The following is an 18,402-nucleotide window of genomic DNA, read 5'->3' as shown; positions in this document are numbered from 1 at the left end:
CCTAATAATTCTGCCTGCCTTTTTGGGTACCTTCAGCAAGACTTGAGCTCTCTGAGCCTCAAAAACGATGTGATAATATCCTGTCTGAAGATCCCCACAGTGTGGGCAGCTGCTGTCCCTGCTTCCTGGAGAAGTGAGTGGACACACTGAACCTTACCAGCCAAGTTTGTGGAGAAATGGTCTCCTCGGCTTGGATCTTACTGCTTCCTGCCAAAGTGCCCTCTACCTAAGGACACGTGTATACGTGCATGTGTGAGTGCATGCTTGCATGTGTGTGTGCATGTATGGGTGCGTGCATGCATGTGTGTTTATGTGTGTGTGTAAATGAAGAACTGGCACCCTTAGGGGTGTGTGTGTGTGTGTGTGTGTGTGTGTGTGTGTGTGTGTGTGAATGAAGAACTGGTCTTCTCAGGAAGTCATTCCTGGGGATTATTTTGTCAGGAAAAAAATGAGAAGGGAGGGCTTGTACACATGCACATCTGTGGGGGGGAGTGCACAGGGGCATACACAGTCCTCTCACACCACTATTTCACAGCCACCAATAGCGCCGGCCATCGAGACCCAGCACCACCTATAATTTCCCACCCTTTGTCCCTCCTCGACTCTGCTTTCATTCCCACACCTGTTCCTCCTTGATTCTTCGTCCCCTCTGTCTATGGCGCAGTCAGCCTTCTATCACAAGTGAAAGGGAGCTTTTCCCTTTACATCTGCGAAATGGGCCGAGCCCATCACGCCAGCACAGGAATGAAATTCTGTGAAGCCTGTGATCCCACAATCTGAGGACAGAGGGCTTGACTGAGGGCAGTCAGGGTCTAGCACTCCACAGGAGATCTGGATGACTGCGGTTGTCCTGTGGTAGCCTGGGCCCAGCACACATGCCTCTCTGTGAATCTGGGCTCTGCTCATTCCAGGATGCCACCTCTGAGCAGAGAAGAGAAACAGCAAACCTCACACAGAGCTTCCTGGAGGGAAAAGCATGCCCACAGATGCGGAACATTCTCTAAGACACATGTGAGCAGCCTTCTAGTTCTTTCCCTATCACCCCAACAGGAAAAGCAATACTTTGAAGCCCGCAGAACTGGTCTAGATCCCACCTAGGCCCCCAAGAGTGATGTCACACTTTGACTTTGTTTCTCTGCCTGTAAAATGGAGCCAGAAGCACTGCAAATCAGTCACATACTTAAGTGTGCAGTTGTGATTGAGGCTCTGACTTCAGTCATTTCATATCCATCCTCCGAGTACCATTGCCGTGCCCGGTGCCAAGGCTCTGAGATAGAACGGAAGCAAACAGATTAGTCCTCCTTTCCTGGAGCCTTCAGCCTGAAGGGAAGGCAGATTCAGCCAGCACAAACCTTGATCCCTCAGATCACAGGCTCAGGAAACGTGCTTTTCCTTATTCTTTTAGAGCATTTCTATTTTGAGGCCATGGTCTTTCAGACTGATGGCATAATCTCAGTCATTTCCTGCAAGGATGTTTGATTGGAGCAGAGTCCGGGTCATCTTGAGAGCATCACCTCCCCTTCACTGGCTGCAACCTCATGATTCTCCAGGCTTTCGTCTCCCCAGGGCCCTTGTTGGTCAGCAGCAGGTCAGATCCTGGCTCCTCATGCCAAGTGCTTTGTGAGCCCCTCCTGGCTGCCAGAGCCTCGCCTACCACTATTCTTTCCCTCTGGCATACTGTAGCCACGAGTGCTTTACAAAGCCCAGAACTGACCTGTGTCTTCCTAGCTTTAAATCATATAGTGATTCTCTAATGTTTTTTGTTTATGTATATATATATAATATAAAATAATATATGGCATATTATAATATATATGCTTACATACATATATAGCCTTGCTTGCTTCTCTGATTTGTCCCTCACATTTCTCCTCCCGTCCCACCACCTATGAGCAAATCATTAAAAGCCATGATTAAAACAACACGTTACATGCTTACTCCACACGAGACACTTGGTTTGTATCAACTCATAGTCTTTGTAGTATCCCCTAATAATTATTACTTTCTCATTTTTAACTTTTGGGGAAACTGAGGAGTGGAGAGAGTAAAGTCACACAACAAATTAATGCCTCTCAAGAAGGACTCAAGCCTGGAGACTACAGTTTCCAACTTTATTTTTAACCCTGAAGTTAAGCCCCAGATGAAGAACTGTGTGCTGCCAAGGAAGCCATCTTCTTTCTTGCCACCAAGGCTTGGTGTAACCATTCCTTTGCCTGGTTGCCTTCCTGGCACCTTTCATCTTGCTCACCAGTCTTGCTGACCCTTTTCCCAAGACCCTTCCTCACCTGTGCCCCTACTATCCAGCCTTGGTTGAGTCAAGAGCCTTTTGTGGGTTCTAATGACTCTCTGCAGCTCTCACTAGGGCCTTGGCTAGTAAGTGTGGATTTGCTGTACTGTTGTTCAGGATTCCACTGCAAGAACATTGTATTCATCTTAGAATGCCCGCTTTGCAGAGTTAGGGGCTGTCAGTTCAACTAACCTTGGGCTTTGTCAAGGATGGTCCAACGGTAAGTATTTCCTTATTTCTCTTTCTTAAAAAATATTTAATTTTATTAATTAAAACCCTATGTACTTGTGTGTATCTGTGTGAGCATGTTCACATGCACATGAGTGAAGGTACCCATGGAAACCGGAGGTATCAAATACCCCTAGCTTTAGAACTGAAGGCAGGATATAAGCCCCACCTGATGTGGATGATGGGAATCAAACGTGGGCCCTCTGCAAGAGCAATACCTGCCCTTAATAGTCGAACTATCTCTCCAGCTCCATCAATAGACATTTCCTAAGCACTGGCTGTAGGCTCAGTCCTGAGCCAGGCATTTTAGAAGAAATGAGGACAATGAAAATAAAGATTGAATAGAAGGTTGGTCTGCAAACTCATCCTTGTCAGCTGCAGGTTGGCATCAGGCAAGAATCTCTACACCTAACTTTAATTTTAGATCTTCAGCTACTTCCCTTCTCTTCCTCACCTTCCTGCCGTCCTGTTTTCCCCAGTCTTGATGATGCATACTTAGAGGAAAGCACATGACAAAATCACGACTATACCAAAGACTGGTGTCATGGCAGCTATTGGTGTCTCGCAGCAAGGTGAAGGCTACCCCTACCTCACTTGACAGATTAGGTATTATCCTTCCATTGAAATGAGAAAACTGGTCAGAGCAAGCGCTCAACACTTTCAGCTGATAGTCAACTAAGATTCAAATATTAATCCCCAAGTCTTTTCTGCATCCTGGATCCCTCTGCTCTCTCCATCCATGAGAAGCTTGCCCAGGCGTGCCATTGCCTCTCCATGCTTGCTTTCTCCTGTGTGCCTTCCCATTATGCTTCACTTCCTGCTACCTTTCCTTCATGAGGTGGCCCTCTACCCAGAGCCTCCTCCACCCTTCTTTACCTCATCAGACTTCTAGACAAGTTAGCCTACTCCCTCTTCCAGAAACCATCCTATCAAGCTGTAAATAGAGAGAGGAAGAGAGGGAGGGGAAAAATCTAATAAATCTCCTCTTATAAGAAGATTAGTTGGGGTCTGGGGAGAGGGGTTGGGAAGTACATTGCTTGCCTTGCAAGCACAGGGACCTGGGTTTGATCCCTAGCATGTGTGGAGGTGGAGGGGGGCATAGGAAGAAGGGTGCGTGGTAAGGGTCCTTGTTTAGTTCACCCTGACTTCGAGCTAAGTTATAAGTCTGCAATTTACCCTCCCATTGCCCAAGTCTACCTGGGAAGGTGAGTTCTGGATAGCCATAGTCTGTCTGGTTTTGCTTTCCCTCATTCTTTTATTAGGTGCCTAATTGGCAGCCCAATTAATCTGCTCATCTGTGAAGGAGGTGAGCGCCTCCCATTTCCAGAAGCCATTCTCTGAGGCAGCATGGCCCAGCCCTGCGTGCAGGCTGGCTCCTTGATGGAGGGCTGCCCAGGGAGCCAGGGTCAATTAGCGGACAGATTAAGCAATTATTAGCCCCTAACAAGGGCGCCTGGCATCATTACCCTGCCTGTTTATTGGCAAACCGCAACTCTAATATGAGGACCAACAAATAAATTAGGGCATCTGGTCCACTGCCGCGTCAGCCGAGAAGTAAATGATGTCCAACTGGCCCTGGGCTGCCCATGGATTCTCAGCCTGGCATAATGAAAAGCCCGAGATGTCCCTTGCTGGTCACAGCAGCTTTGGAATGAACTCTGAAGTGATTTATCATTGCAAGAGCTAAGTGTCTGCTGCTGGGCACTTGAATTGCTCTTAGTTACCCTGCTGTCTTCCTCATGCCCGTCTGTCAAGACCCGTAAGGGCCCCGTTCCAAGGCCCCCTCTCATCCAGTGGAAAACAAGTCCTCTCTGCCTTTAGGAGACTCTCCTACCACTTTATGGCATTACACCAATTTCGTGAAATGTTAGAGCAGTATTTTGACTATGTGTTCAGGTCCCTAGTGAAGAAGTAGATACTTGGAACAGAGGAGAGGGACAGGACTGAGGACCATTTATGTCACCCAACCCCTTTCCTGTGAGTAGGTGCAGAGCATCACCAGAAGGGTACTAGAGGGGATACTTCAGGAAGGCCCCTATGCTTATGTGATGAGGGCACCTTCCTGAATTTATTGCTGTCCCCTAAGGACCCCCAAGGCCCAGCTCAAATGCCTGGAAATCCTCTCTGCTCCATCTGCATGAAGTGCTTTATCCCTCTTATTCCTAGGCTTCAGTGCTATGTTCTGAGCTACCTTCTCTTAGAAACAGAGATATATTTGGACAACCCATTGGGAAATACCTCATCATATATCCGTATATCCATAGTTATAGACAGTAACTGTTACCTCATCATATATCCGTATATCCATAGTTATAGACACTAACTGTTACCTCATCATATATCCGTATATCCATAGTTATAGACAGTAACTGTTACCTCGTCATATATCCGTATATCCATAGTTATAGACAGTAACTGTTACCTCGTCATATATCCGTATATCCATAGTTATAGACAGTAACTGTTACCTCGTCATATATCCGTATATCCATAGTTATAGACAGTAACTGTTACCTCGTCATATATCCGTATATCCATAGTTATAGACAATAGCTGATGACAGAAGCCAGAAGTCACTGGCCCTCTTGTCATTTCATACACTAAGAAAAATGTGCCCCATTCTTTTTGAAATGCTTTGAGGCTAATCCAGGCCTGTCTCTCTCCCTAGGGATCATTGACTTCCTTGTAAGTCAGCATCCAATTGCCCGTGTCCTACGAGAACACTTGGTCTTCAAGATTGCACCAATGCTCAACCCTGATGGGGTCTACCTGGGCAACTACAGGTGAGGGGCCGGGAACAAATGTTTAGAAGCAGGAAGTGGCAGGATGGAGGGATGGAAACGAGGCAATTAACTTGAGAAATAATTTCTAGACTAACCATTAGAGGAATTATTAGAGGAAAATTTAAAATCAGAGGAAATTTTCCTCCACCTCCCGAGTGCAGCTAATGTCATTGGCCATTTATAGACGACTATCCAAAGTCACTTGCTGGAGTTTTCTGAACAGACTGTTAGACTAAGAACCAGAAGAACTAATATTAATTTTAGCACCTGCTACCTCCATAACCTTGAGGGATTCGCTGATGCTCAATTTCTCGTGTATAAGAGACAATTATTCCGCAGCAGCGCAGTTGTATCGGCAGGAATGATGGGGAAGAATGTGCTTTGCAGAATCTCAGACAGTGGTTATAATGCTCCCTGATCTGTTGCTGTGTTTCTCTTAGGAGATCCTTAATGAAGGAGAATAGCAGCCCTGATCATGGGGGAAGTACTTCTCTTTGGATGGACATACCACTCAGCCTCACTCCCGTTCATATGTCGTATCTTGAACGTTCTTTCTCCTGTCTTAGAACTATCATTTATAGCCTAAAATTCCACTGCCCAGGGGATCATTTGCCAAAAGAACATTGAGTTCTCTGAGAGAGACAGTCTTATTACCCTTATTTCACAGCTGAGGCAATGGACTTGCCCAAAGCTCATGGCGGTAGATAATTGACTGCCTGACTTCACTGCTCAAATGATACGACTTTAGATCTGATCAGGCCCATAACCTTCAAGACAGCAGCCAACCTCCCCAAGCTCTGCATTTAAGGCTTTGTGTGCCCTGGTGCCTGTGTCTGCACTGACTTCAGTCTGGCCCACTTTCTTTCCTTCCAGAAACGCTCCTCTGACTTCTCTAAGCAAAGCCTCTTGCCCTAGGCTTTCTCTTTGTTACTGGCCCTCCTTGTAGAACCAGCTCATCCCTTACTCACCGGCTAACTCCTGACAACTCAGCTTATATTTGTGTTCTAGAAACCATTTTCCCAAATCCCCCCAAAAGTGTCAACTGCCTTCTGGGTTATCACAGACCTGGATATCAGAAAGGGAACAAGAAGGCAATCAATCATGGGAATTCATTGCTGCAGCTTTGGAGAGTATTCACGAACCCCACTGAACTTCAGGGCAGTAGAAGACAGTGCAGTCTTTGTGTCCTCACTGCCTAGCAGCAGGAATTAGCCAATAACAGATGCTCAGGAAGTGATGGATGTAAGCGATGAAAGGAATGACCCTAATGATGAAGAAAGAAAATAGGCGAGACTGCCAAGGCCCTTGGCTGAGTTCAGATGTAAGATCTTCCCACAGCCAGGTAGAACCATTTTACACAAGGTTGCATTTGTACTCTGTAAAACCATGGAAATTGGGTCCAGAGGGGCTCTCTGGTACCCCTGGGTCTGAGAGAGACCCATGGGATGCATGAAGCCTTCATTAAAGTCAATTTTGCTTCTTCTCTTAATTGGCTGAAGTGATGGCTCATTAGCATCTGCAGGTTTTACAGCTTGTTGCAGGCCCAAGAGTAATCCCATTCTACCTTCCCCAGACAGAATGTGTGGTTAGTGATAATAGCGGCAGAAAGACCATTTGATTTATGTTAACATTTCTGTTTAATTACGAGAGCCGCAGTGGTCAGAGAGAGGTCAATTCTGCCACCCCACATGCTTATTTATGCATCATCTGCTGTCCAGGGAAGGGTTAGCTAGAAATCGGTCCATGACCTTGGTCAGCACAGCTTCTTTCTTTCTGCTTCTGATGGCCAGGGAGTAGGAAGGGGGTTTAGATGCTTTCCATACATCTTCAGGGTCCAGATTTTGTGACTGGGGGCATGTAGCTCCAACACTCAGAAATGGTTTCATGGTGAAGTTTCAACTCCCAACCTTCTTCTAAGTAAGAAAATATGATCCTTTCTCATTATAAGAGCTGCAGGAAGTCTCTAATCACAGCATTAATCCTGATTTTAAAACAGATCAGAAAAGCCAAAAGGATCCCATCAATCATGAGTATTCATTTCTACAGCTTTAGAGTATAGGAAAGATATAGGAAAGACAGTAATAGAGACTCAGAATGCATCCTTTCAAGGTGCCCTGAAGTCCCCACGACAATTCCTTCCATGTCAGTTCCTCCCACACTCTCTCTGCAGTCATATTTCTTGGGTTTTCCATGGTTCTCTAAGGTGTATGGCAGAAAAAAATAATTTGGAGTTTAAATAAGTTTGGTAAATTCTGAACTAAGTGAAGTTACTTTTCAGAACATTGCATATGGTCATGAACACAAGCAGTCTCAGAAGAGAACTACAGTCCTCGGTGTTTTTAAAAGGTTAAGTGCATGGCCCATACAGCCCAGCACCTGGGTTAGAATTATGGAACATTTGGGGAAATGCCATCCCAAGAAGTTTGCTTGCCGGCTCAATGGTCTGTCAAGCCCTCACACGTGTTTCGTTTAATCCTCACAACTCTGAAGGGAGGGCTCTGTTAGGGTTTCTTCCTCTTTCCAATATAAAAATCCACTCAAACTAGCTTAGTAGCCGAAGGATGGTTTGAGGGAAGGAAGGAAGGAACTCTGGGGCAACAAAGCCAGACTTCACAGGATGCTGGTGGGATCACAAGACACAGGTCAGAACACAGGCGTCCGTGTCCCTGTTTCCCGCTCATGCCCTTCCGACTTCCCTTCTTTCACAGCTCCCTATAGAGGTGCAATGCCTGGGAGAAGCTAAAGAATCTACACCAGGGCTACAGCCAGTGATGGGGCAGGTGCGAATAAAGGACTGTCCTCATTACTGTCTGTCCTGCTGTAGCTGAGTCTACGGCAAGACAGGCCTGCACTGAGGCACCTCCTGGGGGCTAGGAAGGCAGATCACAGGCCACTTCCCTGCAGTGTGGAGAGATGGAGGGTCTTCAGAGTTATGAAGTGAGTGCTAACATGGGCTTTGGCTTTAGTCAGGTGTGACATCAACTTCTGATGCACTGTCTATGTGCCACAGGACCTTGGGTAACGGACTGAATAAGTTATTTATGTATGTATGTATGTATGTATGTATGTATGTATGTATGTATGCATACATGTATCCATCCATCTATCCGTCTGTCTGTCTGTCTGTCTGTCATTTGTCAGTGGGAAATGAAAGTTAGGAAAACTTTGGGAGATAACACACTTAAAGCACAGTACCGGGAACATTGTAAGTTCTAAATAAAAATCTATTCCTTTCCCTATTCCCACTCCTCTCCCTGTTTTCTCCATATTAAAGAAGCATGTGATCCATATGTAAAAAAAACAGTCAGTTTCCCATTTCTTTCAGCTCAGCCTATATATTCAATAACATAACACCTATACTTTAATTCTAATTGGTAGAGAATGTTAATATAACCTGGGGGTGTGGTTTAGTTGGTAGATTCACTGCTTAGCCCTCACAGATCCCAGGATTCAATGTCCAGCGCCCCATAAAACCAGACATGGTGGCACATACCTATAGTACTAGCACTCAGGAGGTGGAGTCTGGAAGGTCAGAAATTCAAGGTCATCTTTGGATACACAGTGAGTTTGAGGGCAGCTTGGGATGCATGAGAGAGAGAGAGAGAGAGAGAGAGAGAGAGAGAGAGAGAGAGAGAGAGAGGTAGAGAGGTAGAGAGAGAGAAATATTCACACACATTTTCCCCTAGAACGTAATAGCAGCAGATGGTTGTTGTACTATTCTGGGAATATTCATTATGTTAAAGAGCAGCAGAGTCTACTAGCTAGATTACTGTGTATGGTACCATACTGTGGCTGTGCTAAGAGTATATATGGCCTATATTAAAGTTTATATTACAATATGCGACAACCACAGCATATTTCATGGCAGCTTCTAAATTGTTATATCATATGAATTGACAGTACATAACCCTTATTATGTATAACAATGACATAGGGCAAGAATGCACTCTAACATGCTCACAACACTCCAAGTCCATTTCCCTTCCCCCTGCAGATGTCAGGTCTCCAGCTAATCCATGGGGAAGGCCTTCCCAGTACCTGCAAGAGGCAGTGGGCTCCCCACAGCACCCGTTCATAGCACCTTGCCTGGTCCTGGCCTGATTTGTAATCATGTATATATGTGACTTTGTCTGCCTTGTTCCTGTCAGGCCTGTCATAGTGGCTGACACAGAATGGGCCCTTTATCTCTATTTTCTGAATGAATGAATAAACAGTGGTGTGTAGTGATGGCGCTGCCACACAAAGCTAACATCCCCAGAAGAGAGTAACTATGGCCAGATGCTGTCAGCTTCCATCCCCAACTGTTTAATGGCATACTGTCACGACATGAATATGCTTCCGGTTTCACAGGATGAGCGGCTGTTAGAAGGTGACACTCTGGATTCTTGGGCACCATTTTGCTATCCTGTAGAGCCCAATGCTTTTAAAAGCACCTAAATACTGTGTTTGATTAGTACAATGGTTTAAGAAATGAAAGACAGCTTTTATTATATCCATTAGAGAAAATGGGAAACATTCTAAGAAGGTGAAGAGCCATGGGCAAGGCTCTGGGCTTACATCCCGGGTCTCTGGGCTCTAACTTTTCCCAGTTTCCTCCCTTAGCCTGCAGGGCTTGTTGTCTTGAGACAACACAACTTTCACTCCAAGCCTCAATTTTCCTCCAGACTTCTTGGAGGAACTAAATGTAGGAAAAGGCAACTTTCCTCATCCAGTAAATGCTCCAGGGGGAAGCTCTGTCAGGAGAAGCATGGTTACACCATGAATGAACCTGGAGAATGGTGCCGCCAAGTGAAATAAACCAGCTCCAAGGAGACAAAAACCGTTGGATTCTATTTACATGAGAGAACTTCAAGTAGTCACTGAAATCACAAACAGGAAGCAGTTTGATGGTTGTGGAGCTTTGGGAAGGGCAGAAGAGGATCACTGTGTAGTGGGCGAACAGGCCTAAGTTTCAGGGATGGTGCCCATGGCAACACATTACCAATGTTTAATGCCATTGAGCCACACACTTATGATGGTTAATATGGTAAAATTTATGTTATATTGTACTTTTAAAAAAAGAAAAGAAAAAATAGCCCGACTACTGATTTTGCAATGTGGTTGTTTGCAAACCGTTCCAAGGGTATCTGGCAACTCATATCTTGATGGATGGGTATTGCAACTTCCAGCATCACAGAGCCAAGAAGCTGCATGACTAGCTGTCAGGCCATCAAGGTGGGGCGATAGGCAGATCTGTTGAGAATCAGCGAGCAATTCTCAATGAGTTGCAGAACACAAGGCTTTGCATGCAGGCTGAGGTACTGGCACGGTCTCCTTGCCGCCACCACCATTCTTGTTGTTTCCTCTGCAGAGAAGGCAGCCCTACCCGCCCCTGCACCCCACTGTATTTCCCGAGCATTGGTAATGGCTTGCCTATGACAAACAGACCTTCCATCTCCATATGACAATATGAAATTCTGTGTTGGGTTTGCATTTCTTAATTAGGTGTTTGTCATTGTGTATTCCATAGAGCCACGTACAAGTAAACAGTCATAGACCTTGGAATAAATTTATTGGTTTTATTTATGTTTCTGGGCATAAAAATCTATAATTACCAGGTACAGCCTCAGTATAACTGGTATTTAATGACAATTACTTTTTGTTACCATAGAAATGAGTCCAAAGTAGTTACCCATAATTTCTCATTTCCCAAACCTCACACATGCTGAATTGCAATATTACCATAGTAATTGCCTATTAGTCATCATAAAATACGCAGTTACCCAAAAGATAGCAGGATGCTGTGAAATTGCTCATCTTCTGAAGACCTCAGTGCTTCTTAGGAGTGTGGAGGTCAGGCGGAACAGACCTCTCTGGGTGGTGCAGAACTGATTCTACTTTATGGCCCAGCACTGCAGACTCTCAGGTAGAGGCAGAAGCTACAGGAGCAGCAGGGATCTGGGGTCACTATGTCTCTCGGCACTGGTAATCCTATTGGAGCAAAGATGCTTCATTGCAGTAAATCTAATTTCAGCTAGGTTTGTTAAGGACTTGCTGGGTGTTAATGCCCTGTGCGGGTTCTTGAGAAAGCAGAAGGCACTAAGCAGACTCAGCAGTCACCAACAAGAGCCCCAGTGTTTGTGTGAGAAGAGGAAAAGCATCTACTTACTGTGCACCCTTCAGTTCTAATCTAAGCCCAGTGAGGGAGGTGGTGTGACAGCCCCGTTTTAAACAAAGAAGGGCAAGGAGGCACAGAGGTAATACAGAAGCAGTCCTAAGTTCCCTGGCACAAAAGGTCACTTTTGTATATCAGTATTCCAAGGAGAACAGTCCTTCATTTTTGACCTTGTGCTGGACTGTCTCTCAAAGCTGAGAGAACCTCCTTCTGACTGGGGGTGACAAAGGAGGGGTTTGAAAGGATGAGGGACCTGGAGCTAGAGAGGTGGCTCAGAAGTTAAGAATGCTTACTGCTCTTGCAGAGGACCTGCATTTGGTTCCTAGCCCCCACACAGTAGCTTACCTGTAACTCCAGTTCCAGGGAAACCAACGCTTAAGTTCTTTATGACCTCTGTAGATTCCTGCACACACGTGATGCAAATAAACTCATGTATGTTCATATACACATAGGCTAAAGAAAAATTAAGGATGGGGGATCTTTTTTTTTCTTTTTTTCTTTTTGGTTTTTCGAGACAGGGTTTCTCTGCAGCTTTTTTAGAGCCTGTCCTGGAACTAGCTCTTGTAGACCAGGCTGGCCTCGAACTCACAGAGATCTGCCTGCCTCTGCCTCCCGAGTGCTGGAATTAAAGGCGTGCGCCACCACCGCCTGGCTAGGATGGGGGATCTTAAGAACTCAACAGTCATAAAAGTGTTCTAAGGAGAACAGGAAAAACAGCATTAAATATAGTAGTGAGATTGAAATTCCAGGAACAGTATGTCAAATGCACACACACACACACACACACACACACACACACACTTTATAATGGCCTTTTCCACTTAAGAATCAGAGGAGGAATTAAGGAAATTTTAAGCTGACCAAAGTGGAATGGAACATAAAATAATGTACGTGTTCTATTTGTTTTCTGTCAATATCAAAACTTCACTTTTCCCATTGAGCTAGAAAGGGAAAACAGTGCTCCATACAGCTCCACTGAGAGATCTGTCAGCCCCTCCTCCTCTACCTCTCCGACGTTTCCTCTCTCACAGCATCACGGACAAATATCTGGTGCAGTGCCTTTGCTCAGGGCAGGAACCCCTCAGCAACATCTTTGAGGGCTGCCTGCGTTAACCCCTGACTGTGGAAACTCAGGCACAGTGACACCCCCCTCCCCACTTGAACCCCTGGCTGTGGAAGCTCAGGCACAATGACTCCCCCCCACTTGAACCCCTGGCTGTGGAAACTCAGGCACAGTGGCACCCCTCCCCCCATACATGCCAAGGTATCAGCTGCACCCATGCTCCCTCTGTCTGTTAGAAAGGACTTTCTGTTTGTGGTGGTTTAAAAGAAAATGGCCTTCAAAGGCAGTTCACTATTTGGAGATGTGGTCTTGTTGGAGAAAACGTGTCACTGTGGAGGTGGGCTTTGAGGTCACATATATGCATAAACCATGCCCAGGAGACAGACCATTTCCTGTCACCTGCAAGTCAAGATGTAGGACTCTTAGCCCCTTCTCCAGTACCATGCCTGCTTGGGTACCACCATGTTGCACCATGATAATAATGGACTGAACCTTTGAAAATGTAAGCCACCCCAATTAAATGTTATTCCTTTGTAAGAGGTGCTGTGGTCATGGTGTCTCTTCACAGCAAACCCTAGTTAAGACATTGTTCAAGCTCTTACTGTCTCAGCCTTCTGAAGGCTCCCTGTGGTCCAGATTAGAATCTGCCCAGCAGTCATTCAATTGTTGGAAGACTGTGTGTTTTTGCTCTTCCCCCTTTCCCATCGATGCTAGCTCCTGCTCTGCAGGTTGAAGCACTCAGAGCCTTTCAACTTGTCATGTGTAGCCTCATACCCTGTCCCTCCTACTGTCCTCCAAACATACAACAGAGGTTTGTCATTCCCTGTCTTTGAGGCATGGTGTCCAGGACTGAATGATGATGATGATGGTGATGATGATGATGATGATGATGATAGTTAACGCGTATTGCTTCTTCTGCACCTGGCACTACTCCAAGGATTTTGCATTTATCGTTTCTCTTAACCATTAGCACAATTGTACCATTATTTTCTCTTGACAGATAAGGAAACGGGCACAGCAAACTCCCTCTAGCATACTGATCTAACTAGCAGGGTAAGGCTGGGAAGGGTTCATCTCAAACCTCATTCTGGGGACCACAGCCCATATGCCCTTGACATTGGACTCTCCTTCACCTCAATCTTTACCTAAATCCATCCTCATGCATTTATTTGGCTGAGTTGCAATCCCCCCTCATCTTTTTGTAGAGCCCTTTGAGAAGCCTGTGGCAGAGGCAAGGCAAGAGTTATGCTCCTTACTTAGGCAAGGAAATCAGGCCATAGAGGATGGAAATAACTCCTTGAAGGTCATAAGAACCACATGCTTCAGAGGCAGCTGGAGCAATGGCCAAAGCCAGACAGACCCTTACCTCCTAGAGACTCTCCTACTTTATATAACCTGAGTGATGTTTTTAGGGAGGGCTGAAAGGACACTTGGGCCCTTGGTGTAATCGGGTGTCTAACCCACATGTGCACACCGCCAAAACCAATTATTCAAATGAGCCTCCCAGCCAGGTTGCTCAGAAAAGGCCAGATGGCTAGATGCCTGTGGAGGCAGCTTCCGTCTCTGTCCTGCAAGCAGCTGAATCACATTTCAAAGTTGGGTTGATAGCAAGTTGGTTTCAATAATTGATTCTAGAGTAAAAACAAGTCTCTGGGGCAGTAGGTACCAAGAATTGGTGGCTTGGAATTCTAGAAGAGCAAAACAGTGGACTGAAGTTAGGATGCCATCACTTCTGGTCTTAGTTCCTCAACCGCTGCTTACCTAGCACTGGTTCTCCATGGAAGCTCAGAAGACCCCTGAGCTGTTTAGCCTGGACTTGAGGCCTTTCCAGTATCACCGAGCATCTTCCCATGCTTTTCACCCACCAGCAACCTTATCCCTCCTGCATCTTCTCTTCCTTCTGCGCCTTCCCTCAAAAGCATACAGTTGCCCATTCTCACTGAGATCTGGCCTTTGCTGGCACTCTACTTCTGCTGAAGAAGCCTTCCCACTACTTGTGTCTTTCCTCTGCTTCTGTTTTCCCTCTGCCTTCCTCCCTCCTTTAAATCTACTCTCCCTCCCTTTCTTTCTTCCTTCCCTCCCTCTTTCTCACCCCTCACTCCTTTTATTCCCTCTCCCTCTTTCTCACCCCTCTCTCTCTCCTTTTATTCCCCTCCCTCTTTCTCACCCCCCTCTCCTTTTATTCCCCTCCTTCTTTCTCACCCATCCTTTTATTTCCCCTCCCTCTTTCTCACCCCTCTCTCCTTTTCTTCCCCCTTCCTTCCCTCCTGTCTTCCTTCCTTCTTTCCTTCACCAAGCACGTACATGATACCATGCAGCAGGAATATGATGTAGGCTTGGCCCTATTCTGAACTCAGAGGTCACAGAGAAAAGCTTTCTATCTCCTTTGGGAATGTAGGAATGGGGGCAATGAGGGAAGATGTCCTGCAGGATGTCCTGAATGAGATGAGTCTTGAATGATGAGTCAGATTTGGAATAATAGTGACCCGTGTTGCTACAATACAAAGCATTAGATGAACGCAAGCTGTCAGACACTGTTGTCAGTGTCACAAGTGTATCAATCACTGAAGTTCAAAGGATGATAGTTGACATACTCCTGCCCTCAGTCTCATCTTACCGCTTGATGTGTAAGGAATTAGTAATCAGAAAGGCAGAGGTAAAAATATTAACTCTATTGTTGATTAAGGTATGGTCTGCATCTGTGGCCCCAATTGACTTCTGTTTGATTTACCCCCAAATTCAACATCCCATCAGCCACAAAATGAGGATAAAGTGCCGGGCGGTGGTGGCGCACACCTTTAATCCCAGCACTCGGGAGGCAGAGGCAGGCGGATCTCTGAGTTCGAGGCCAGCCTGGTCTACAAGAGCTAGTTCCAGGACAGGCTCTAGAAACTACAGGGAAACTCTATCTCGAAAAAACCAAAAAAAAAAAAAAAAAAAAAAAGAGGATAAAGTGAGCAGCTTCCAGAGAAGCTTGTTCACTGTGTAAACAAGAGCAGACAAGAATGGAGCTTTCTTGCAGAGCTCCGTATTCATATCCCCAGACTTCCACAAACCAGCGTGCTGAGGCCAAAGGGTAGAGCTCCGTGGCGGAATACACTTGTCTATCATCTCTGGATTATGTGCCTAGAACCATGCAAAACAAAATAAATGTGAAGCATAAATAACAAAACAAAACTCAACACATTCCTGAGTAGTCTATGCCCAACAGGCTCAGTTCCTTGAATTGGTCAGTTAGAAAATTCTATCCCCACCCATAGGAAGGAGTAGCAAGGGTATGTGTGGGGTATACCACCCAAGAACTACCTTAAATCAAGAAGGTAGATCCTCATGCCCTTGTCACATGGCAGAGAAGGAAGCTGACACACACAGAGAAGTTAAGTCTCCTGCTCATAGCTCGTGGTGTTTGCTAGAGATCAAGGAACCAAACTCAGGGTGCTTCCTAGGGGTCCACAACTCTGATCCCTGCTTCTGGAACCAGGCTGTGGAGGACCCTAAATGTTGGGCCATGAACACTGCTAACAGGTGTGTAACACATACCTCAAACTAGGCAGTGCCCTCAGCATCTCGCACAGACAGTCTCATTTGGTCTTCACAGCAACCCTCTGAGAGTGGAAAAATCCTCAATTTTCTGCCCAGAGAAAGTCTAGTCACAAAATTACTAGACAGATAAGCATATATTTTTCCAGGCAACATGGCTCCTATGTCCATATTTGAATTTGGGGTCCTTAGAACAAGTGAGAGACTTGCCAGTTCCCACATGGGAAGGATATGAAGGACTTCTCCCTCCCTGTTTTTCTTCTGGCCCCTCCCACCTAATAAGTTGCAATAGTCAATTCCTAGCTTCGAGGCCAGTGAGCTCCCTTAAAAAATTGTACCCTTTGTGCTTTTCAAAAAAGAGTAAACAATTTATCATTGTTGTTATGGAGATAAAAAGTATCCCCCTTGATTCTGAAATGAATTTTCAATCCTACTACTCCACAGCCATGACCTTGGCAAATCCCTTCTTCACTCTTGGTCCCGCCCTCCCTTTCTCTGAGTGTATGGATAGGATCTGATAGAATTTTGAGTTCATCTAGGTGGTACCTAGATCTGGGGTGTGCTAAGTGGCAATGCTGAAAAGCTTCTAGATCCTAATATGTTCTACTTCCAAGCAGAGACTGGACAGAGGGAGAAGAGACCCCTGAAACCAAGCTGTGCATGGGAGAGAAGAGTCATGTTCTTGTACGAGCTTTTCCTGAGGAGATGTAAAGAGTCCATTCCACCAATTAGGCACCAAGGACCAATCGATGTAACAATTACATCAAGGTTGGACTTGGCCATTCAAACAGCAAAACCACCAAGAAGTTTCACCTAATCATGGATAATAACTTGCGCATCATCGTGTAGATAGAATCCTCTATTTGGGTAAATGTCCATACTCTGTAGTCTAACACCTCCTGAGACCAGGAGATCACATGCAGTTGGAGAAGAACTACGTATAACTGCCAGAGCTGTTCAGGAAGGAGTGGCTGAAATTTCAGGTGAGGCTCTAATGACCTCTTTCTATGAGGGAACACCAGCAGGTCCAATACTGAGCGTCTCTTGCAAGCACTCACAACCACTCTGATGAAGACAGTAATGCTGTTATGCTGCAATGGCCTCCAGCAGAGCTTTTCCTTGTCTGCTAGGAATGAGTGGTAGGAGAAAGAGCCCCTGAAAGCCTGGGGTAGGAGAGAATTTCTTTTACAGATCTGAGCAGCCCATTCTCCCAAATCACTTTGATAAAAAGATCACCGTTAAGGAATGAAAGCCTTGCTTCAATTCAGGCAAAAAGCCAGAGTTCTGGTTTTGCTACAAACCAGCAGAGAGTAGGGACTATATATCTTGTACACTGCACAAAGGTTTCTGTCCAGGGGCCTGAAACTCTACTTCCAGTTCAGGGTCTTACTAGAGTGTCATTATTTCTGTGCGTTACCCACCTAGAAGTGACTTCAGTTTATATCTTGCCAGCCTTGACGGGAACACCTTTCACTAATCCATATACAGACACCTTCACATTATTACTCTCTTTTAAAACTCAGTTTCCCCATTTAAAAACAAGGTGGCTAGGGAATAAAAAATAAAGAGGACATAATGTTGAAGGGGTAGGCATGGGTAGACTGGGGAGAAGCTAGGAAGAGAAGCAGGGTGAAGATGAGCAAAATACGGTGCATGAAAACCTCAAAGAATTTTTAAAAATACATTTAAAATAGGATTGTTAAGTAAGCATCATCCTCAAATCCAAGGGACAGTCTTTTAGGATCTTTCCTAAGTCCCAAGACTACTTCAGAATAGTCAAATGAAGCCTGAGAACTTAGACTTGGAGTTGGTGGACTTGGTGTAAGTCCAACCTCTGTCACCTGTCACCACGGACAAACCCCTTCGCCATCTGAGCATCTATTTATGAGTTTATCTGAGCATCAGTTGTCTGGAGACCCTGCTAGCACAGAGGGCTCAGTGGGAGAGAAGTACATCCAATATCCCTTCCTCTAGTTTTGGAAGGTGTTTTTAGCAAACACATGAATTTGTGCAGTTACGAAGCTTCTTGGTGAAGCTTCTTGGTGAAGCTTCTTGGTGAAAGGCTCCAACCTTCATCTTTCTAATTTTGAAAGCCATGTTCTTATCCATCTTCCTCTGTCCTCACCATTGTCTTAGTTCAGGTATCTAGGACTGCATTGAAAAACCGTGACCGAAAAAAAGCAAGTTGAAGAGGAAATGGTTTGTCAAACTTGCATTTCAATAGCACTGTTAATCATCAAAAGAAGTCAGGGCAGAAACTCAAACAGGGCAGGAACTGGAGGTAGAAACGGATTCAGAGGTCTTAGAGGAGGGCTGCTTACTGGCTTGCTTCCCATTGCTTGCTTAA

At 45.4% G+C, this 18,402-nt stretch overlaps 1 protein-coding gene across 1 annotated transcript in view; it reads left to right on the top strand.

Moving 5' to 3' along the window:
- Positions 1 to 18,402, top strand: part of Agbl4 (AGBL carboxypeptidase 4) — a 1,010,368-nt gene that overhangs the window by 894,235 nt on the left and 97,731 nt on the right. Inside the window, exon 8 of the mRNA XM_038334417.1 lies at positions 5,184 to 5,298. Within this exon, the coding sequence (XP_038190345.1) occupies positions 5,184 to 5,298 (115 nt within the window). The remainder of the gene's footprint in view (positions 1 to 5,183; positions 5,299 to 18,402) is intronic.

This window comes from Arvicola amphibius, chromosome 6 (assembly GCF_903992535.2).
Source record: "Arvicola amphibius chromosome 6, mArvAmp1.2, whole genome shotgun sequence".
Taxonomy (NCBI): domain Eukaryota; kingdom Metazoa; phylum Chordata; class Mammalia; order Rodentia; family Cricetidae; genus Arvicola; species Arvicola amphibius.
Note: the sequence above shows the minus strand (reverse complement) of the source record. Positions and strands in the feature narration are given on the sequence as shown.